A 21788-nucleotide genomic window follows, 5' to 3' on the forward strand; every position below is an offset into this window, starting at 1 on the left:
TCAAAACTTCTACTTTCATATCTTTTTGATTATTTCATATCAAATTTACTTGCAATTATTTGAAAGATAATTAAGTTAAAACATATTATTAAAAATTGCCTCAATTTTTTACTTGTTTTTATTTTTTTTTCATATTTAATAACTAAAATTTATATTTCAACATGAATATAGCTCAATTACTATATTGACCTAGAGGTGATAAATAGCTCAACAAATTATTAATAAACTAAAACAAGTTATTCTTCCCAAACAACTCTTAAAAGAACAAATATCTATTCTTGAGTCGTTTCAATGTCAAACCCATTAAACCATCAGCATGTTGATGAAGACTTTATTCCAGAAATATTCCGAATTGATTTCATTAGATTGAAAACTTATTACATCAAGTTGAAAAAAATGCATAATTAAGATGGAATTAATTTACGAATCTGGATTGACTTTATGAAGAGTTATCGAAATAGAACTATATGAACCAGATGAAATTGGAAGATGAAAACGAATTTGGAAATAAGATTAATTACAAGTTTGTTGTTGATATTAAACACATCCTAAACTTTAAAAAGTGTTAATAAATGTTTTAAATTATGAATTTTGTGTCAATTAAAATTTTTAACTTAATTAGATTTTTGTAACTTTATAATGTTTTTTTTTTAGATTATTGACCCAATAATTAGACGTTTTATTTAAGATTTGAAAATCTATTTGATGTTTTTTTTTTTTTTTTTTTTGAAACCATTGCTTTTATTGAGAAACAATAAGGAATACAAAGGGGAACAAAACACCAAGCCCTCAAAAACTCCCTAAAGAAAGGGGTTCTATTAAATACAATGTTTCCTAATGAATAATTACAAAAAGTCTTTGAAGTCGAAGTCGAAGTCGAAGGCAAGGAGAAACATAAAACCTCACCAAGACCAAAGATCACAAGTGTTTCTCTCCACAGCCCTAAAATCTCTATTATTTTTCTCTCCAAAAACATCCTATTAACCAAGCATATAACCCGACAAGCCACAAGATCTGACCTTTTCCATTAACAAGTAGATTGAGAACCTCCCCATTCCCCAATTGTCTCTTTGATGCCCCTCTAATGAGGATGCACCAACACAAACTCCTATAAAAGACGGCTCCACATGGATCTCACAAACTCATAGTCCCAAGTAAGTGATCCAAGCCTACATCCACCTTCCGTTAATGAATACAACAAAAATGACCCACTAACAAGAGTAACATCCTCAGGAGCTAATCCATAGTGTTAAATAACTCAATAAAACTTATCAGATGAAGAACTTAACTTTCTTTTGAATCTTAATCCTCCCTAAGATTCAACATGGTATTCCAGTAGTATATCTAATATACTTTAAATTTGGTGTATTAGTTAACTAATACATTTGACATTTGATATATCAATCAACTTATATATTTTATATTTTGGTAAATCGATCAATTGTAAAATTGATATACCAAATTTATCCTTCATTGTACTAAAATTTCAATCAATAAGTGTTCATGCAGTTGCTATTAATTGTGGACTTCATTTGAATCCTCGTTCAATTGCCCGGTTAGTAACCATTATGAATATATATTGATAGACTATTGATACACCAATGTTATATATATACTTGAAATTGAATTTTAAATGGGTGGTTATCTACTATTGATATACTAAAACAAATATATTTTTAAAAAGTAGTGATATAATAATGATTGATACATCAAATGAATTTTGAATTGACTTTGATATATTACTAATACACCAATTTTATACTTAAATTTTAATTTAAAGTGAATGTAATTGATATATCAATGTGTTATACTTGAAATGGATTTAGAATGAGTGTTGATATACTACCGATACACCAATGATATACTTGAATTGAACTTTTAATAACTACTAATATACTTTTGATAAACCACTGTTAAATTTTAAATGAATTTTGAATTAGGACTGATAAACTCTTGGTGCACCAATCTAATACTTAGTGTTGCATTTCAAACAAATGATGATATACTATTGATACACTAATAATATAATTGAAATGCATTTTGAAGAAGTATTGATATAAAATTGAAATACTAATGTTATACAACAATATCGTTGATATATTATTCTTTCTCTCTAACTATGGTATATCAGTCAACTAATATACAAATATGAAGTATACATTATTCAATTGATATACCTACTCAATTTTTCACTGAATACTCACTTTTAAGTTTTAATGTTAATGTCAATTAATCAATTAATTTTAAAACACTTTAAAAATTACAATAAATTAAGTTTTACCTTTTTTTCCCACTATTATTCCTATTATTAATTTTAAAATCTCACTTCATAATTATTTTAAATTAATTAATAGACATTAACGCTAAAAAATGAAAAATTGGTATTTAGTAAAAAAACTGAAGTTAAAAGTGTAAACCTTAAAATTTAAAAACTAAATTAAAACAAAACTCAAATTTTTTTGGTAAATTTATAACATTTTAAAACTTAAGGACTAAAGTAAAATCAAACTCATAACTTCAAGATTAAAAATCTAATATTTTAAAATTTATGGACTTTATGAAAACTAGACAAAAAATTTAGGTCTCCTTTAGAAACCATTTTGTTTTTTAAAATTAAGCTCATGGATACTACTTCCACCTCCAAATTTATTTTTTGTTATTTACTTTTCACCAATGACTTAAAAAGCTAAGCTAAATTTTGAGAACTAAAAAAAATAGCGTTCAAAAAATTATTTTTGAAATTTGACTAAAAATTCAATCATGATACTTAAGAAAGATGCAATTTATTGTAATAAACGTGGATGGAATAAGTTTGATTTTTAAAAATAAAAAAAATAAATAAATACGGAACGAAACCGTATTTTTTCCATTTTATTTTTAACTCTATAAAATTTGAAATGTATGATATGTAGAAAGCAAATGGGCTGGTTAACCAAATCCAAAGGCACGGCAAATGACATGTCGTTTCATAGCTGAGGCTGTAAAAACTTTTGCGGCTAATAAATGAAGCCTTTTCGACACGTAGTCATGTCGACCATAATCCAAAGCAAACGGGTAGGAAAGTGAATGGCGAGAGAAGACCGACATGTCGCATCCAACTTTCTCACCGTCGAATCTTTGGATTAGTTTTCCAATCCCATTCTTTTTCAATCACCATCCCATTATTTACAGAACCGTTCCCCATAGTAATTCCACAAACATAAAGTTTAACATGATTCTTATATATATTTGTTGAAGAAAAAACACAAAAGTAATTTAGGACTCATTAAGTAAATTAATGAATTAAATAATCACACAATTTAGTCATTGAACTTTAATTGCCAATGATTTATTCCATTTTTTTAATTAGGAAAAATTTTGATATTAGTAACAATTTAGTTCTTATCATGAAAAAAGTTTTTGAAATTAAGTATCAAGTTTTATTATGGAATCACTTAGTCTTTTACAGTTTATAAAAAATTGATTTTCAATTAATTTATTGATCTATACATATAAGAAATTTTATTAGATGTTAATAATATTTTTCATAACAAAGACTAAAATATTTATAAATTATAAAGTATAGGAGATAAATTGTCACTTGTTAAAATTCAAGGATTAGATTATTATAAATTTGAAAGTACATGGATTAAATCATTACTTTCATGAAAGTTCAAAGACTAAAAGTGCTTTTAAATTTCAAAAAAAAAGAAGAAAAAAAAACCCTTGAAGTTTACAATTTGTCAGAAAAAAAAAAATCTCCTATGTTCTTACAAAAGTTGCAATTTCACTATTGAACTTTCATAAATATTTAAAAAATATAAATCCTGCCCATGACTTATTGTTTGCTAAGATTATGCTTAAAATAAGCACATTTTTCAGACTTTCGTATAACATTTTAATAATTTCTATTCTAATTATTGATGAAATGTCAAAAGTAAAATTGTAACTTTGAAAAGAATTGAGTATTTTCTTAAACAAAATGCGAAGTGTATATATACAGTAACTAAGCCATTATAAAATAGCAAACTAAGTATTGAGATTATTTCAGTGCAAAACTGGAAAAATCTCAAAGAAGTGATGAAGGCAAAAAGAAAGAGAAGAAAAAGGAAGGTATATAACTACAGAGACCTTTCTGACTATATATGCAAGTTGGAAAGGTTAAAAAGCATGGAAAGGAATGCTGGGAACAGTTCCTTAATATTCTTCTTCCTTTTTCATTTTCCATGCATTGATTGACTTTGAAATTTTTGGATTTTGCTTGTGATGTAGGTAAAGAAGAACACCTGGAACAGACATTCTTTACCTTGCTTAATTATTCACCTTCAGAATTATTGCACTTGCTTTTATATATATATATATATATATATATACCCAAACCTCCCCTTCATTCATTTTCATTATCTTGAAAGAAAAGAACAAACACCCCAAATTTTGTTTTGCAGCCAAACATTGAGATGGGTATTCTTGGAGCTATGGCTAAACATTTAGATGCAATTATTGGGTACTCTCAAAACCCAAATATTTTGTTCTTTATTATGTCTCATTGTTTTTCTCAAACCTTTTCCTTTGATTCAGGCCTGGTGTTATGCTTCTTTTTCCTTTGTAAGTGCACATAACCCATTTGCATCTCTCTTATTTCATGGTTTTCAAGACATGGTTTATAGAAAGTTACACATATGAATATGAACAGATATGCATCAATTAGAGCAATTGAGAGTCCTTCAAGTCTTGATGACCAGCAATGGCTGACTTATTGGGTTATATATTCTCTCATAACCCTCTTTGAACTAACATTTTGGAAGATCTTGGTTTGGTAATAATTCTACACAACACTATTCTTTTAGGCTCTTCTTATTCAAGTTTACATTTTTCAAAGGCTATGGAATTATTGGCATACAGGATTCCACTTTGGGGATATGTTAAGCTGGTGGCTTGTTTGTGGTTGGTTCTACCAATTTTCAATGGGGCAGCTTATATTTATGAGAACATAGTGAGGAAATATGTTAAGATTGGAAGATATGTGAACCCAAACTATCCAGAGAATCAAAAGAAAGTACTTCAGATGATGACTTTGGATTCTAGGAAATCTGTGGAGCGTTACATCGATAGATATGGACCGGATGCTTTTGAAAGAGTAGTTAAAGCTGTAAGCTGTCGCTATTTATATCTCGATATTTTGTTGCCTATTACACGTATAGGTATCTATGATGTTAATTCTGATAAGAGTTGATTTTGTAGGCTGAAAGAGAAGCAAGGAAACACTGAGACGAAATCCTTCTACGATGAAGTCGAAGAATCGTGGATGTTTTAAGGTTTATAAGGCTGGAGAAATGGTTGGGTTGTATTTGTAGTACGAATGTTCTGTACTTTGTGTGTTTATGTATTATGCACAAGAGGGAAAACAATTCAAGGGGGATTTTTTAATTTTTTTATTTACTTTTTGTGTGTGTGGATAATAGCTGTAAAGAAAAAGAGTTTGTAACGAATAATAATGTTCTTCTAAATACCTGGCAATCGATTGAGACAAGTAAATCCAATATTCTGCGTCAAAAAAAGAGAAAAAAACAATATTCTTTTTCTTACAAAGTTAATAATTAGAGCACTATCCTATTTTAATATTAGAGTATGTTTGATAGTTGTATCAGAAATAGAGATTTTGGGGAAAACGACTTGTTTATAGATAATTTATTAAAATTGATTAATCATTTATATGTTGGGTTCTCCACTTCTAAAATTGATTGTCCTAAAATGAAAAGTGAATTTAAATGAATGAGGGCATGGTTATGAGTAATTTTAGAAAGGGTGATTTTAGAGAAAACAATTCAATTATAATTAATAATTATTTATGTTAAAGCATTTAATTAAACATTACTTTAACATTTGATTCCACACTTGTAAAAGAGATTTTAGTTTTTTCTTTTTTCGAGGGAAGAGATTTTAATTTCATTACATGTTTTTATGGTTATTGTTTTTTTTCAAAAGTAATCATAAATCATCGAAATACGAAAATGAAAAACATTACATTTGAGAAGGAAAAAAAGTGGTAAACAAAACAAAAATTAGGAGAGAAATAATGGTAACACAGGAAAGGGCATAAATTAGAAAAGGAATTAAAAAAACCAGAGAAAAAAAGTTAAAGAGAGACAAAAAATTTAGAGATAAAAACAAAATATAGAGAAGAATAAAGCTTTGAGAGAGACAACACTTTGAGAGACAAAACTGTGGGTGATATATAGATATGTATTGGAGACAGAAAAAGGTGAGAAAAATAGATAAACATTTAAGGAGAGAATAAAAGTCAGAAATACAGATTATAAAAACTGAGAGAGGAAAATGTGAGCGCACAAAAAAAGTAAAAATAAATAACGAAGAGATTTTTTAATTTGAAATAATAGTCATTTTAAAAACAATTTTTCTATCCTTCATCTATCAAAAATCACTTGAAAATCACATCATGACCAAAAATCACTTATCAACCATTGACAGACCATCATATTCAAATAACAGAAGTAATTTTCGACATGACAAAGTACCAAATAATTCATTTAGGGAAAAATATGATATGCACAACCCTAAATCACCTTTGTTATAAAGTCATAACATTAAAAAAAAAAAATGCATGCTGCAAACGAATACTTGCTCATTTGCTCGTGGAGTAAGATGATGTGTGCAGCTTGAATTAAGTCCTTTCCATGGTATACAAATGACAACGCGCTTATAAAGACGGAATGGCTTGCATACCATTGATGCATAGAAAATGGATTGCCTGTTAAAATTTCAGTAAGATGAGATACAAAATTTTCCACTTGATGGGAAGCTACCACATTCATTTTTAAGAGAATTTATATATTGGCATGAAACAAAAAAGAACATCCAAACCAGGGAAACAAATCAATTCTACTGGTCTTCATTGTGAAGTTTTAAGCTTTCCCTCTCTAGGGTGCGCAAAGAAACGATCTCCACTCATTCAAAAAGGGAAATTAAAAGTAAAATGACATAGTCAAAATAACAGTGTCTCCTAGATGAATAAGCAGGAAGGTAAAAAAACTTCCATAGGACAAGACAGACAACTCAATTAGAACCTCCTCTGCAAATTTATAATCACTTCTCAATTTAAAAAAAAAAAAAAAAAAAAAAAAAAAAAAAAAAAAAAAAAAAAAACCTTGCAAGTGATCTAAAGCTTGTCCTCAAACTCAGAAAGTGGGGTCATTTGCTCCTTCAATCCCTTCCTCTTGCGGATATCTGCAACTAACTGCGCAGCCTGGGTACCAGATTCCAATGGATCCGACGTCATCGTGTCCCAATGGTCAAACACACATTGTGGGAATGCCTGCCCAGAAGTTGCTGCTCTCAATGTGCTCGAGAACCCAAAGGACTCAATGACAGGGAGATACGCCTTGATGTTGTAAAGTGGGGTACCGGGCCTCTGCATTTCCTCAAAGACGTGTCCACGCTTCTGGTTAAGAACACTGTAGATACCACCAAGAGCTTGCTCTGGAGCCTGAATCTCCACTAGGTACACAGGCTCAAGAAGTCTTGGTTTTGCAGTCAGTTGAGAAGCGTAGATTACCCTCCTAGCAGTCGGAATGACTTGACCGCCTCCTCTGTGGATGGCATCAGCATGAAGCACCACATCACAAACTTCAAAACAGATGCCTCTCATGTTTTCTTCGGCCAATGCACCTTCTTTCGACGCCCATTGGAAACCAGCGACAACAGAATCCTTGATTTCATTCAGGTATTGAACTCCCTTACACATATCAACCACCATGTTAGGGCCAGTAGTCTCAGGACCAAAGCACCAAATCTTCTTAGCAAGATCTTTGTCCCAACCAAACTCCTCCGACAAGATTTTAGACCTAACTTTAGGATCATCCCGTGGTCCAATGCGACCATCGTCAATAGCCTCTGCCAATCCATCCTCCATGGGCCGTGCTTCCATGTACAGACGATTGTGTTTGTTGGGGGATTTACTCATCACTGTACGGCATGACCTCTCAAGAACAGTTTCACGGAAAGAGACAACAGGGTCAGATTTTATGATCTCAGCTCCACCCATGAAGTCCTCTTGCAAATCCTTCAGACATATCTCAAGGTGTAGTTCTCCAGCACCAGCAACAATGTGCTCACCAGACTCCTCCATGGTACACACAACCATAGGATCTGACTTCGCCAGACGTTTAAGACCTTCCACAAGCTTGGGAAGATCAGATGCCACCTTGCACTGAACTGCCACACGCACCACAGGAGATACAGAAAATTTCATGGCTCGAATTGGATGAGCATCGACTTCCTTCTCATTTGTTAGAGTAGCATTCTTAGTGATAAATTGATCCAACCCAACCATGGCAACAGTGTTACCACAAGGCACATCCTCCACTGTTTCTTGCATCTTTCCCATCCAAATGACAGTTCTCTGGACACTCTTCACATACAAGTCTTTCTTCTCTCCAGGAACATAGTTTGGGCCCATGATTCTAACTTTCAAACCAGTTGAAACTTTCCCAGAGAAGACACGTCCAAAGGCCAAGAACCTGCCCTTGTCAGATGCAGGAATCATCTTCGATACATAAAGCATAAGAGGTCCTTCAGGGTCACAATTTCTAATGGCACTAGCGTAAGCATCATCTAGTGGACCCTCGTACAAATTCTCAACACGGTAATTTTGAGCCTTGGCGGGAGATGGAAGATGAAAGATCATCATTTCCAAAAGAGCAGAACTTGCTGGGAGCCATGTTTGCATGACCCGCTTCATCAACGCTTTGCCCATCAGATCCTTCTCATCAGACTTCATGACAACACCAAGCTTCTGCAACATGGGCCATAGCTTATCCTTCTGATCGTTCATGCAAGTTGCAATGATCTGCTTGATAGGTTCGTAGCAGAACTGGACAAACCCACGCTTGCATGTTGCAGAACCAGTGTTCTTGCTGGTCCACTTCTTGGTTGCAGGATCAAAGAAGTTCTCACCCCAAAGTCTCTCCATCATCTTCGCCTCATCTACTCCAAACTTGGAGGCGTACATCTTGGCAAAGTTAGTCAGGGTAAATGCCCAACCGTGCAAACCAGCAGAGAAAGCAACTGTTCCTTTCTCCGGGTACACTTGAACATCACCAAGAAGTGGATCCTCATATGTGGCCATAATCACATTGGCATTCTCTATGACCCTCTGGAATGTTTGATAAGCCTCTTCTCCATCCACTTGAAGTTCAAGGAAGCACCTATCCATCTTGTTAACAGTCAACACAGGTCTAATCCTCTCTCCCAAAGCTTGACGGAGCACAGTCTCTGTTTGGACACAAACACCTTCGATGCAATCCACCACAACAAGGGCACCATCAGTAATACGCAAAGCAGCTGTAACCTCAGATGAGAAGTCAACGTGCCCAGGTGAATCAATAAGATTGATGAGATACTCATTTCCCTGTCTCTCTCCCTTGTAACTTTTCAAGGATTCATCAGACATCTCATAGTAGAGGGAGATTCCAGTAGATTTAATGGTGATACCACGCTCTGCCTCATCTTGGCGAGTGTCTGTCATTCGTACATCACCGGCAACTTCTTGTGCAATGATACCCGCAGCAGCCACAAGAGAATCTGTAAGAGTCGACTTTCCTGAAATGCAAGGAAAAAGGGGGTGATAAAATAAAGGTTAAAAAAATGTACAGTTACAATTTATAATTAGTTTGTAATAGACATAGAACCTTCTTTTTACTGTCAATACTCATCATTTTGACCAATGAGAAAATAGAAGTCCATGCAATTGTTTTTTGTTCGGAAACATGGTATGACATTACAAAAGAAGAGAAGAAAGCCAAGCCAAGAGGAAGTCACCCAAAAAAAATAGCATACTCCTCTTGATTTCATAGAGATCAGTGAGTATATAAAGCCGAAAATGGGATATTAAAATTAACGCCATGAGAGAACACCAAACATATGGTCATAAATTAGTCTGCATGAGTTTCCTGATCGTTAAATATCCTACTGTTTCTTTCCAAAAAGGTGCCAATAGATCAGCAAAAAAACTAGTTCTAATAGGCCTGCGTCCACAAGAAGCATCACTAAGCTAACAAAAATTTGGTGCGTAAGTGGACTTGAGTTGATGCGCGTCTTTATAATTAATGTCCAGCAGAAAGATCTATTTTGTTCTAACATTTAATAACCTCACAAAGTAGTTAAATTTAAATATTTACCATGATCGACGTGAGCAATAACAGACATATTACGAATGTTATGCTTGAAGTCCATGATCCTTCGAAGCTCCTCGGCTGTAAACTTCACCTGAACACAGAAATAATTAATAAAGATTATTATTAAAGTGAACAAGTACTTTGCAGATCGCAAAATTAACATCGTCAAGAGAAGAGCATACTGACCATCTTGACAAGTCTTCAAACTTCCCGATATCCAAGAATTAGAGATTATCAACTGCCCAAAAAAAAATATATATATATATATATATACTATTGTTAAACGATCAAATAATCAGATCAAACAGTAATTATGCATCAGCCTAAATCTCATTTCTACACATCTAAAGATAATCATAACCTGAACGAAACTACTCTAATTACGCATCTTAACGATTCATTAAATTATTCAATCCATTGAATACTAGCAACAACCAGAACAGATCTCGGACAAATTCATCGAATATAAACGTCTAAGAAAACAGATCTCATACGCACCAAACCTAAATGAATGCGCGAGTGAATGAAAACAGACACAATAGCAGGGAAATTCAGCAGAGAGAGAGAGAGAGCTTACGGGAAAGGAAGAACCTGAGAGACGATGAAGGGAGAACAAAGGAAGAGAGTGTCCGTTGAGCCTCCACAAAAGAGTAGTACAAGAAGCGAAACAGAGTGCGGGAGAGAAGGATTAAGAGGTGGTGGGAAGTGATAGTGACGCCGAATATGCGGTATCAATGAAGCATTTCCTTTTGCGCCACCTAGGGTTTGTGATTGGGCTGGCCCAAGTCAACTAATTCAAATATTGTAAGAATAATCTCTTTGAGATGTTTTTTTGGCACATATGACCTATTTGTCTTACTTTTGAATTTTAATCAAAATCACTAAAATATTGGGTGAGTTGATGTCTTTTAGGAAATATGATCCAAACATTAAACTTCAATTAGAGTGGTTATAGTTTAGATTGAAAGAGAACCACTCAAAGGGAGTAAAAGCTCTCAATTGCATTATTAATTGTGAAATCTTGAGATTACAAATGGAGGTTCATCTTCTTAAATATACACCCAATGAGAAAAAGTAGAAGAAAAAGGAAAAATTAGAATAATATTGTAATTTTTAAAACTATTTATAAAGATGTTGTTTCAAAACTATTTATAAAAATATTGTACTTTTTTTTTTTAATAATTTAGGTTGTCGTGTTTGGAGGTCAAGTCTTCAAAATTTGACAAACCTAAGTCGAGTTTTGAAGACTCGACCTTAATTTTTATTTTAATATTTCATTTTCCATTATGTTATTTTAATATTTCAACTCCCTTTTTTATTTTATTATTTAGTATATTTTACTTTACATTTCATTTTATTATTTTTTAAACCATCTTCTTAACTTAACTCTAAAAAGAACAAATTAAAAAAAATAATATCTTATAAAAATAATAAAGTGTAAATTAAAATATCTCATTTATATAAAAAATAATTACAAAAATCAATGTGTCCCACAAGGCGGACGTCGTCGATTCGAGCTGGTTGTCGTCATCGACTTCGAACTTGAGATTGCTCTGGTTCTTCTTGATGTTGCTCTAGTACCTCTATAGGCGCTTCATAATATAAATATTCATTATGCTCTCCACGACCAACCATGTCCATGCATATGAAGACGATGGACCAGCCTCTGAGTCATAATGTCCTAAACCAAATGTTGGCATCATCATCATCGGACTAACATAATCAATTTGGCTCTGCGTTTACATCATAGGGGCTCTTCCATATTGTGAACAACCTCATCGAACTCATCTTCTTCTTCTCAAACATGTCCTCTACGTCTAGGAGCTGGTAGAGGAACAATAGGTATATCATACATATAATGTATCTCCTTCATATAGCTCTGGTTGTCACTGCATATGGCAAAAACTTGGTTCGGATCATTTACAAGATCACGGAGTCTACTGTTGTATGATCTCTGTAAATTATAAAACAATTAGATAATATTTAAAATAAATTTAAATTAAAAATAATTAGATAATATTCATTTATTTACCACATGACCCACAGTTGCTCCCGGACGAGTAACATAGAGCCTTGTGATATTATTATACCAATTAATGTAGTCTTGAGTGACATCCCTGTCAAATTGTTCAATAGAAACCTCCACTGCAATAAACCTTGCACGATAGTGTCATCGCACTACCAAATGTGTAACTTTTTCGGACCAATCTCCAGTTCTTAAGTCAATATCATACAGTAAGGGTTCAGTATTACAAGACAATGAGACATCCTGCTGAAAATTGAATTGTCTCATCACCCTGTCAGAAAAATGTCACTCACCAATGTGAAAACATATGAGAAAACTTATCGTCCGCCATATGTTTTGACCATTCGTACAGAAATTGGGCAAAATGTGCATAATAAGTTTATAGGGCTCCAAAATAATCTAAAACATAAAATATTATATTAGAGAATATTAAAGACAAATACAATAAAAATGTGTATAAAATAATCAATTTGGTTCAGTATTAATGTATCTGATCAAGTTGAAGCAAATCAAACATGTATTTGTACTAGCTGACTACATGTGTGGTTGTCCTAGTCACATAAAATTTGTCTCTCCACCTAATTTTTTAAATTGATAATTTAGATTCTGAATTAACTAGATCAGTCATATGAAAATTAAATTGAATTAAAATAACATACCGAGAACCGTAGGCTCGTCCAGCTAACTGAGCGTCATTTACATGTTGTAACTATGAAGCCATGGTTGGAAATTGCTCCCAAGCCTATAGTTGCAAAAGTATGAGAGGCCCAGCTATCTCACGAACTTCAGGTTTTGTTGCTTTGCACAGTTGTCTATACAACCATGTCAAACATGCTCCACCCCACGAACACGAGTGAGTAGGATATCATTTGGAATTGGGCGACTAGTAATTTCTTTACATTTGTCAGAAAACCTACGTCATTCCCAATGAGTAGGATATCATCCACATCACGAGGAAAGCTACTGAGCTGTTGATGACTTTCTTGTAAATACAAGACTCATCAACATTTTGATCAAAGCCATAAGATTTGATCGCAACATCAAATGTTATATTCCAAGATCGAGATGCTTGTTTCAGTCCATAAATGGACCGATTAAGTTTACAAAACTTTTGCTCTTGATCTTGTTCGATGAATCCTTCTGGTTGGTTCATGTAGATGGCCTCTTCAAGATTATCATTCAAAAAGGTAGTCTTGACATCCATTTTTTATATTTCATAGTCATAATATGTAGCTATGGACAAGAGAATCCTAATAGACTTTAACATGACAACAGTGAGAAAGTTTCTTCACAGTCCACTCCCTCAACCTGGTTATAACCCTTTGCCACAAGTCTAGCTTTAAAGGTCTGTACCTTTCCATCTACACCTCTTTTCCTCTTGTAGATCCATTTACAATCTATAGATTTTACCCCACCAGGTTGATCTACAAGCTCCCAGACAGAATTCAAGTACGTGGACTCAATTTCTTGATTCATGGCTTTAATCCATTCATCCTTGTCAATATCTTCCATTGCTTGTTTATAAAAAAATGAATCCTCAACTCCATCATTATTTATGATGTTTTGGGCTTCTGTTAAACCCATGTAGCGTACAGATGGGTTCATAAACCTCCCACTACGTCGAGGCAATCTCAACTTTTTAGATGGATGACTAGATGAACTGACATCAACAACTCTTGTTGATGTAACGGCCCTTTCAACAACTCTTGTTGAAGTCTCAATAGATTCATTAGAAATTTCACTTAAAACAATTTTTCTTCCTGGTTTATGATCCCTCATGTGGTCTTCTTCCAAGAAGGTAGCATTTGTTGATACAAACACTTTATTTTCACTTGGATCATATAAGTATCCACCTCTCGTTTCCTTAGAGTAGCCTACAAATAGGCATACTTTTGAACTAGGTTCCAACTTTTTGGCATTTGCCATTAACACATGGGTTGGACATCTCAAAATTCTAAAGTGGCTAAACTACCTTTACGACCTCTTCATAACTCAAAAGGTAATCAGAAACACTCTTTGAGGGAATGTTGTTCAAAATATAAGTTGCAATCTCTATTGCATATCCCCAAAACAAGTCAGGAAGATGCGTATAGCTCATTATAAACCGAAACATGTCCAATAGGATTGTGTTTCTCCTTTCTGATACACCATTTTGAGGTGTACCTGGGGTTGAGATTTGGGATGCGATTCCATGTTCTATCATATAGTTTTGGAATCTTAAGTCCATATACTCTTCACCACGATCAGATCATAGTGTTTTTATCTTTTTACCTAACAAGTTTTCAACTTCAGTCTTGTGCTCCTTGAACTTTTCAAGAGCTTCAAACTTATATTGCATTAGGTATAGATACCCATATCTTGAATAATCATCTATGAAAGAGATGAAATATTCATGCCCTCCTCGTGCTTTTATATTCATTGGACCATAGAGGTTTGAATGTATAAGCTCTAAGGTTTTTTTGGCTCTATAACCTTTTCTAGTAAAAGGTCGTTTGGTCATTTTGCCTTCAAGGCATGACTCACATACTGGCAAAGAGCTTTCTTCTAAACCATTTAGAAGTCCACTTTTCACCAACCTGTCAATCCTATTGAGATTAATGTGATCTAATCTTAGATGCCAAAGATGAGCATTTTCTTTAGGAGAATTTCACGGTCTTTTTACAGTTGTTGTTTTGAACATTTTAGTATTAAGCATGGCTTTTATGACTAACGGTCTTAGTACATATAAGTTATTTTTCATTGAACCAAAACTTAACTCCATTCCATTCTTAAAAATAAACACTTTATTCTCAGAGAAGGATATGGAATATTTTTGTTCAATTAGACAAGAAATAGAAATTTGGTTCCTCTTCATATGAGGAACTACATATACATCATCTAATAACATATATCGTTTCTTATCCAAAAATAACTTAAGTTTACCTATAGCAACAGCTGAAACAGCCTCACAAGTACCAACTTTAAGAGTCAGCTTTCTAGCTTCCAATTGTTTCCAAGAATTGAATCTTTGATGGGAAGAATACACGTGGTTAGTAGCTCCTGAATCAACTATCCAGGCAGAATCATCATTCTCTACTAAGCATGTCTCCAAGAAAAATAAATCAAATTTATTTTCTTTGGAATTCTTCCTTTTTTGGTAGTGGGATCATCTCCACAACCCAAGTCATAAACTCCAAGTTTCATTTCAGAGAACAATCTTCGTCGATGAACTTCATCAGAGTTGGCAACAATTGCTTTCTCTATTAGTTCATGGACATTCAATATGGACTGAAGATTATCTTGGGAACTGATGCTACTGGTTTCATTGTTGCATGGATTGTGAGAACTTTCGTTTAAACAATTCTTGCATTGATTGCATGATCTTATGTGCAATGATCATGTTCTCAAACTTTTTTGCCAACGTATCAGGTATGCTTGCCAAAATGTTAACTCGAGCATTAGAATTGGCCTTCGTCCACACCTCATATGCATCAAGAAAATTTCATGGTGCATTAAGGGTTGGGACTTGAGGACAATCCTCGGTCATGAAAATTTCGAGGTCATTTACCACGAAAAAGTTTTAATGAATTCTTTCCACGTCATATAATTGAAATCATTCAAACTAGAAAATGCAACTAACGGAAAAACGCTATTTGATATATTTGCTTAAAATAAACACATTGATCTACATTAGATTTTAGCATAACTCTTAAAAAATCAAATCAGTTTTAGCAAAATCTAAATGAACCCCAATTACATCTAATTTCGCAATGACGTTTCAGTGATTTAGAACAAAAGCCATCGAAGGGTAGTCAGTTGTCCCTTCACTGAATTGAGACATTCTCAACCAATTATTAGACCAGAATAACTCTTATTCCTATAACAACCAGTCATCATTTATTTGGTCAAGAAATCATTAACTTGCTTTATAATTTCCCGTAAGTGTGACCCTCCATTTTAGACCCTAAAGTTCTGTCCCAATGAGCCAATCAAAGAAAAAAACTGATTGGGGCAAAAACTAAAGCGATCCTATCCATTTCTGGAGTTTTCCTTAATATTGACCTACTGCACAAATCATCCAAAAGGGGACGCTCTCAGGGTGCCTCGAGGCCGTGCAAGAAGGTCTCACGGTGCAAACCAATGAAAGAGACCGTAGGACATGTTGACACACATCCCTCTCCCACTTACTATAATATTATCCCATTCACCTTGATATTGACCCATGCAAAACACCATCTGAAGAGGGACGCTCCCAGGGCGCCTCAAGGCCAAGGCATGAGTCTCACGGTGTGAATATTAAGGGAGAAACATGGTGACAAGAAAATGATGTATCATATACATTTTTTCCTCCCACTGAATATTTTAACAACGTAGAATTAATTTACTTTAGGAAAAATACGGCTAATTATTTTTACTAAGTTGATTGTTTAAGTTTTCCCAAAAGTAACACTTACTTTGGAAAGTTAAACAATTTTGATAATATTTGTTTAAACACTTTAACAAATGTTAATCAACAATTGCATGCTTGCTGCAGCAATCTATCTAATTCACTTTTCAAGTAAGGTTCCCAGGTAGAGGTGCGACATTTCCGTCATCTTAAGTACCCAACCTAACTAGAACCCGCCTTAGATAAAAGGTCTATCTTATAGATATGTTTGCTACAAATTTAAACTTTTATTATAATCAATTTAATCCTATTAAATCGATTAAAAAAGATGAATCAAATTATAATCTCATTAGAAATTTGTGAACTTAGGTCTATCTCAATCATATTTTAAAAAATGATTAGAACATAAGGTTTGCATGAATCTTAATTTATTGATTTTAATTATAATTTCATCTAGTTATCCGGATTATAAAATAAATGAAACAATTAAAACATCCATTGCATGCTTGACATACTTTAGTTAATATAAATTTATATAATTAACCTAAGGTAACGTTATGCTTATGTAATCTCCATTCATTACTAATTATATAAAAATTATATAAACTAGGTAATGAATCATACTATAGCATATTTTCCATCATACATTCAACCAATATATTATAACAATTATGATATAAATGATGCATGAATGTATAATGCATGCATACATATATCATACATTTATACTATACGATGACATGGGCATGCTTTATTAATTTAAATCATGCACATACATATATAAACACTATAATATAAATAATGCATGAATATAAATGCATAAACCTATGGTGGGTTATAAAAACTATATGACATACAACATGACATATAATATAAGAAACTATATGCATATTTAAAATAAACAGTTAATGCACCGGGATAGGACACCTTAAAGGAAGTTAAAAGGCTAACTATTACAGCATTAAGAGTATCCGATTTCGAAATTAAGTGACTAGATCTTGGAACCATCAAATTAGAACCTCCGTTCAACACAACTCTTTGTAGTGATGTGTTAGAAATTATTTATGTGTATCGTGACTGCTAACGATCGTTTGTGCAATTACACGTCTTTTAGCAAATGTTAACGATCGTTTAGCAACAATCTTACGATCTTTAGCAAATGGCTACACGATTTGTAGCGTAGATACATGATATTGTTGGAAATGTTCATTTTCTTTACATTTGAAGCAGCACTTCTGAACTTCTGTCTTTGAAGGGCTTCACTAGAGGAACAGCCAAGTTACAAAACATGATACAAAAATTCTATAGAACAAAAAATTTACGCCAAAAAGAGGCCTTTACAAACAAAATTTGGTATGATAAAGGGTCTAAACTAAAGTATCCTATTCCAAAAAATCATAAAAACACATTAATATTGAACCTATGCATGAACTTTAAATAGAATGCAGTAACCCACAACACTGGTAAAATTGATTCATAATAGAATGGAATTTGGAGATTAAAAAAAAAAAAAAAAAATAGAACTAGTAGGTTACCATTGAGGAATTATGAGGAGGACCTTGAGCAGAAGCGAAGATGTCTCAAAATCATTTTTCATTGAATGTAAGTTGTACAGTAAATTCAAAGAAGTGCATTTACGAATAATTATAGCATGCATTAAAAAAATAAAATTAGGGTTTCAGAACCCATTACCTTTTAAGGCTTTTTCAGAATCCCTCGAAATCATGAATGGTCTCCTTCTCAAAAGGGAACCACATAGAGCTCTGTATTCTACTTAGGATTGAAAAATGGCAGGAGGTGTTAGGCTCTGCATAGGATTTTTGGAAAGGAAAGAGTGCGAGAGGAGAGAGGAGGAGAAACTTTTTTTCTTTTCATTTTTTTAGAGGACTATTCTCTCGTGTTTTTATGAGAGGAAGAATGAAAATCGGATATACCTTTTTTGAACCATCATACGTTATTTGACTGAGAGAAATATTAGGGGAGGGGTTGTAACTCCCTTCCTTAATTAATTATTACTTAATAAATAAACTATAATATTTATACAATAATAACCTATTATATATATAAACTATATGTTATTCCATATAACACATAATCTATATAATATCTGTTATCAATATATTAACAATAGATGTATTTTCTTTAACCTACTGGAATTTATTATAAATAATTCTGTAGTAAACTCTTGTATTGATTATTATTATGATTATTTGGTATATAAATATTTATTCTATTCAATTATTTTGGTATTAATATAATATATTTATATTAAATTATTATGAATTTTTCTTTAATTAGTATCTTGATCATTTGAATTCCTCTTTATTATTTATAATGTATCAAATGCATTATATTAATTATATCACATATATAATTAATTTAATTAATTATATAATATATAATTAATTCTCTCAATTAATTTGTACATTTCAAATTAATCCAAAAATAATTTTCAATAAATCCCTGTTGAGCTACAGAGGGGACCTTATGGATCTGTAGATTGAAGCCCAACGGTACTTGGATAATTAATTAAACTATTTAATTAAATTACCCAATATTCGTTAATTGTTGGTCATTCCATTAAAGACCTACAACTGCACTATTTGCACTACAGATGAATTTCTGTATCCATTGGATATAACCAATCAACAGTGCGATGACCTTCACAAATTGCTCACAATTGGACCAAAATTACCGTTTTGCCCCTGTAGTTACATCTGACTTCTTAAGTACCACTGGTCTCTCTAATGAACAATAAGTCATAGTCCAATTATGACCAAGTCTCTCTCGGGCCAAGAGAGGGTGTGGCCACTATGTTCAAACCCCGGAATCAGCCCTTAAGGGAGCAATTTATCTACTTGCCCCTGCATTGGGGAATGGGTGAATTTCGTTTCATGTAGATGTGTTTCCAGCTCCCCAGTTAGAAGAATCCACAATATGGCAAACTCTTGAAATAGTGAAAGCTAACTTGAGTAAAGCTCAAGACAAGAAACACACAATCGAGGCAAATTTAGCTCTTAGACAAAATAGAACACGAGTAGAGGCTATCAATGTCGTACCTAATTAATGCGTCTAAATAATCAAGTGAAATGAAATTTTATGGAAAAAAGAATTACAATTAAAAAATGAAATAAATATAGAGTGGTATAAAAAAGATAGAAAATCACTAGAACAAAGTTGAGTAGAAAAACTTATTAGATACCATTGCTTCTGTGATTAGGCTTATTGAGTTGGCAATCTGGCCACTCTTACCCATACAAATCAAAAGATCGCCTTCATAAGCAGGAGTTCACAACTCATTCAGGATTCAGGTCATGTCACCTATGGTCATCCTAGTGAAATGTAAGTCTTTATTATTAGCGGCATTATATAAAGAGACTAATCATTTTGTGGTCTGGTCTTATATAAATTCTTTGTATAGGATACCCCCACTCACATGTCTCTACTGTTGGGGTTGATGCCCTAAAGTCTCGTGTCTTGTAGTTTGTAAACAGTATATACGAACACCTGTGATTGTTAATATATGATATTTACTTCACATCTTGTTGTTTTGCTTGGTTATTTGTTTTATTTGCTTTACCACAAACCAATAAACATAAAATCTCTGGTTATCTATATGTGACTCAAACATATATGTGGTGACATACAAGTGGATCATGTCTTGAGTGATAACCAAAATGGTCTGTAGTAAATGGGTAAAGGAGGGAAACCTTATCCTAGTAACGCTACGAACGCGGCCCGCTATGTGGAATGGTCACAAGTGTTGTGACTTGTCACAGATGGTCTGATCTTGATCATTCGTGTTGGGGACATGCGAGCGAGAGCGTCCTATACAAAGAGTTTGTATAAGACCTAACCACGAAGTGTTAATGTCTCGTTATATAACACCGTTCATGACAGAGACTTCACTTCACTAGGATGACCATAGGTAACATAACCTCAATCCTGAGTGAGTTGGGAACTCCTGCCATTGAGGGCGGTCCTTTGATTTGTATGGGTGCGAGTGGCCAGGTCACCGATTCAAACCTATCATTTTGGGGATTCGTCTGATTTGGGAGCTGGGAACTCAGCTACACAAGATGGAATTCATTCCTTCCCTGAGGCAGGGGTAAGTAGATAGATGGCTCCCTTAAGGGTTGATTTCGAGGCTTGAACGATGTGGCGCCACACACCTTCTCTTGGCCCAAGAGGTGTTCATACATAGTTGAACTATGTTATATTGTTCACTAGAGGAATCAGTGGTACTTAAGGAGTGAGATGTAACTACATGGGCAAAATGGTAAATTGACCCAACTATACTTACGAGCATCTGTGAAGGGTCATCGTACTCATGATTGGTTATATCCAATGGACACAGAAATATATCCGTGGTAAGAAGAGTTTAGTTGTTGGTCTTTAATGGAATCACTGACAGTTAACGAATGGTGGATCTCGTGGCTAAAGAGTTTGGTCAACTATTTACATACCGTTGGAGCTTCGAGCCACGGTCCATTAGGTCACCTGGGTAGCTTGGATAAAGTTGAGTACCAGTGTTTGGGTTAATTTAAAATGTTCAAATTGACGAGAGGAAGTTCAATTATATATGATATAATTGGATTGATTAATTATATATGATATAATTGGTTAAATATATGAGATACATTATTTTGGAGGAAAGTAGATATAAATATGATTTATATCAAGTAGAGGAGAAAATACTATAGCAGATATATGATATCAAACTATAGGATATAAATATAATATGATTATATTTATTAATTAAATTAATTGATTAATTATTTGATAATTAACCGATTGATCCATGTTCGGACGTGGGAAGTGGGGCTGCGAAGTTTATTGGTAACCGAAGATCAAACATTGAAATCGTTTATATTCATAAAACGTGCATTCATATTGCGCACCACACGCAGAAATCCGTTGAAGCGATTCGCGAGAGCCTATACAGATAGAAGCTCGTTCGCTAAACGATCATACGTCACGAGTTCTCTAACCGATCGTTAATATATCTTTGCTTTAATGATGTTCGTTTTTTTCTACAACGATGCATGTTATGCTTCATTCTTTACGATACATTTCCGTATCGATAGACAGAGTTTCTTCTCGGGTGTCACTTGCTTATCGTCTACGTCACGACATTTCTCCTTCGTCCTCTACCAAACTCACCAGAGCCTACTCTTTGGATTTTTGATGCCGAGGATACCCGGGTTTCTCTTGTGGTGGTGTT

The 21788-nt window shown here is 33.4% G+C and overlaps 2 protein-coding genes across 2 annotated transcripts; one reads left to right on the plus strand and one right to left on the minus strand.

Annotated features, from left to right (window-relative positions):
- Positions 1-4349: 4349 nt before the first annotated feature.
- Positions 4350-5496, plus strand: LOC120088740 (HVA22-like protein f). Its single transcript, XM_039046171.1, has 5 exons — positions 4350-4483; positions 4558-4584; positions 4673-4795; positions 4882-5128; positions 5221-5496. Exons 1-5 carry the CDS (start codon positions 4437-4439, stop codon positions 5245-5247), a joined length of 471 nt encoding a protein of 156 aa, XP_038902099.1. The 5' UTR covers positions 4350-4436; the 3' UTR covers positions 5248-5496.
- Positions 5497-6908: 1412 nt separating this feature from the next.
- On the minus strand, positions 6909-10857 carry LOC120087821 (elongation factor 2). The gene is made up of 4 exons (XM_039044735.1): positions 10750-10857; positions 10359-10410; positions 10176-10263; positions 6909-9597 (listed from the first exon to the last, which is right to left on the minus strand). The coding sequence occupies exons 2-4, from the start codon at positions 10359-10361 to the stop codon at positions 7157-7159; spliced, it is 2532 nt and encodes an 843-aa protein (XP_038900663.1). The 5' UTR covers positions 10362-10410; positions 10750-10857; the 3' UTR covers positions 6909-7156.
- Between the last annotated feature and the right edge of the window lie 10931 nt (positions 10858-21788).

This window comes from Benincasa hispida, chromosome 10, assembly GCF_009727055.1.
Source record: "Benincasa hispida cultivar B227 chromosome 10, ASM972705v1, whole genome shotgun sequence".
NCBI lineage: Eukaryota > Viridiplantae > Streptophyta > Magnoliopsida > Cucurbitales > Cucurbitaceae > Benincasa > Benincasa hispida.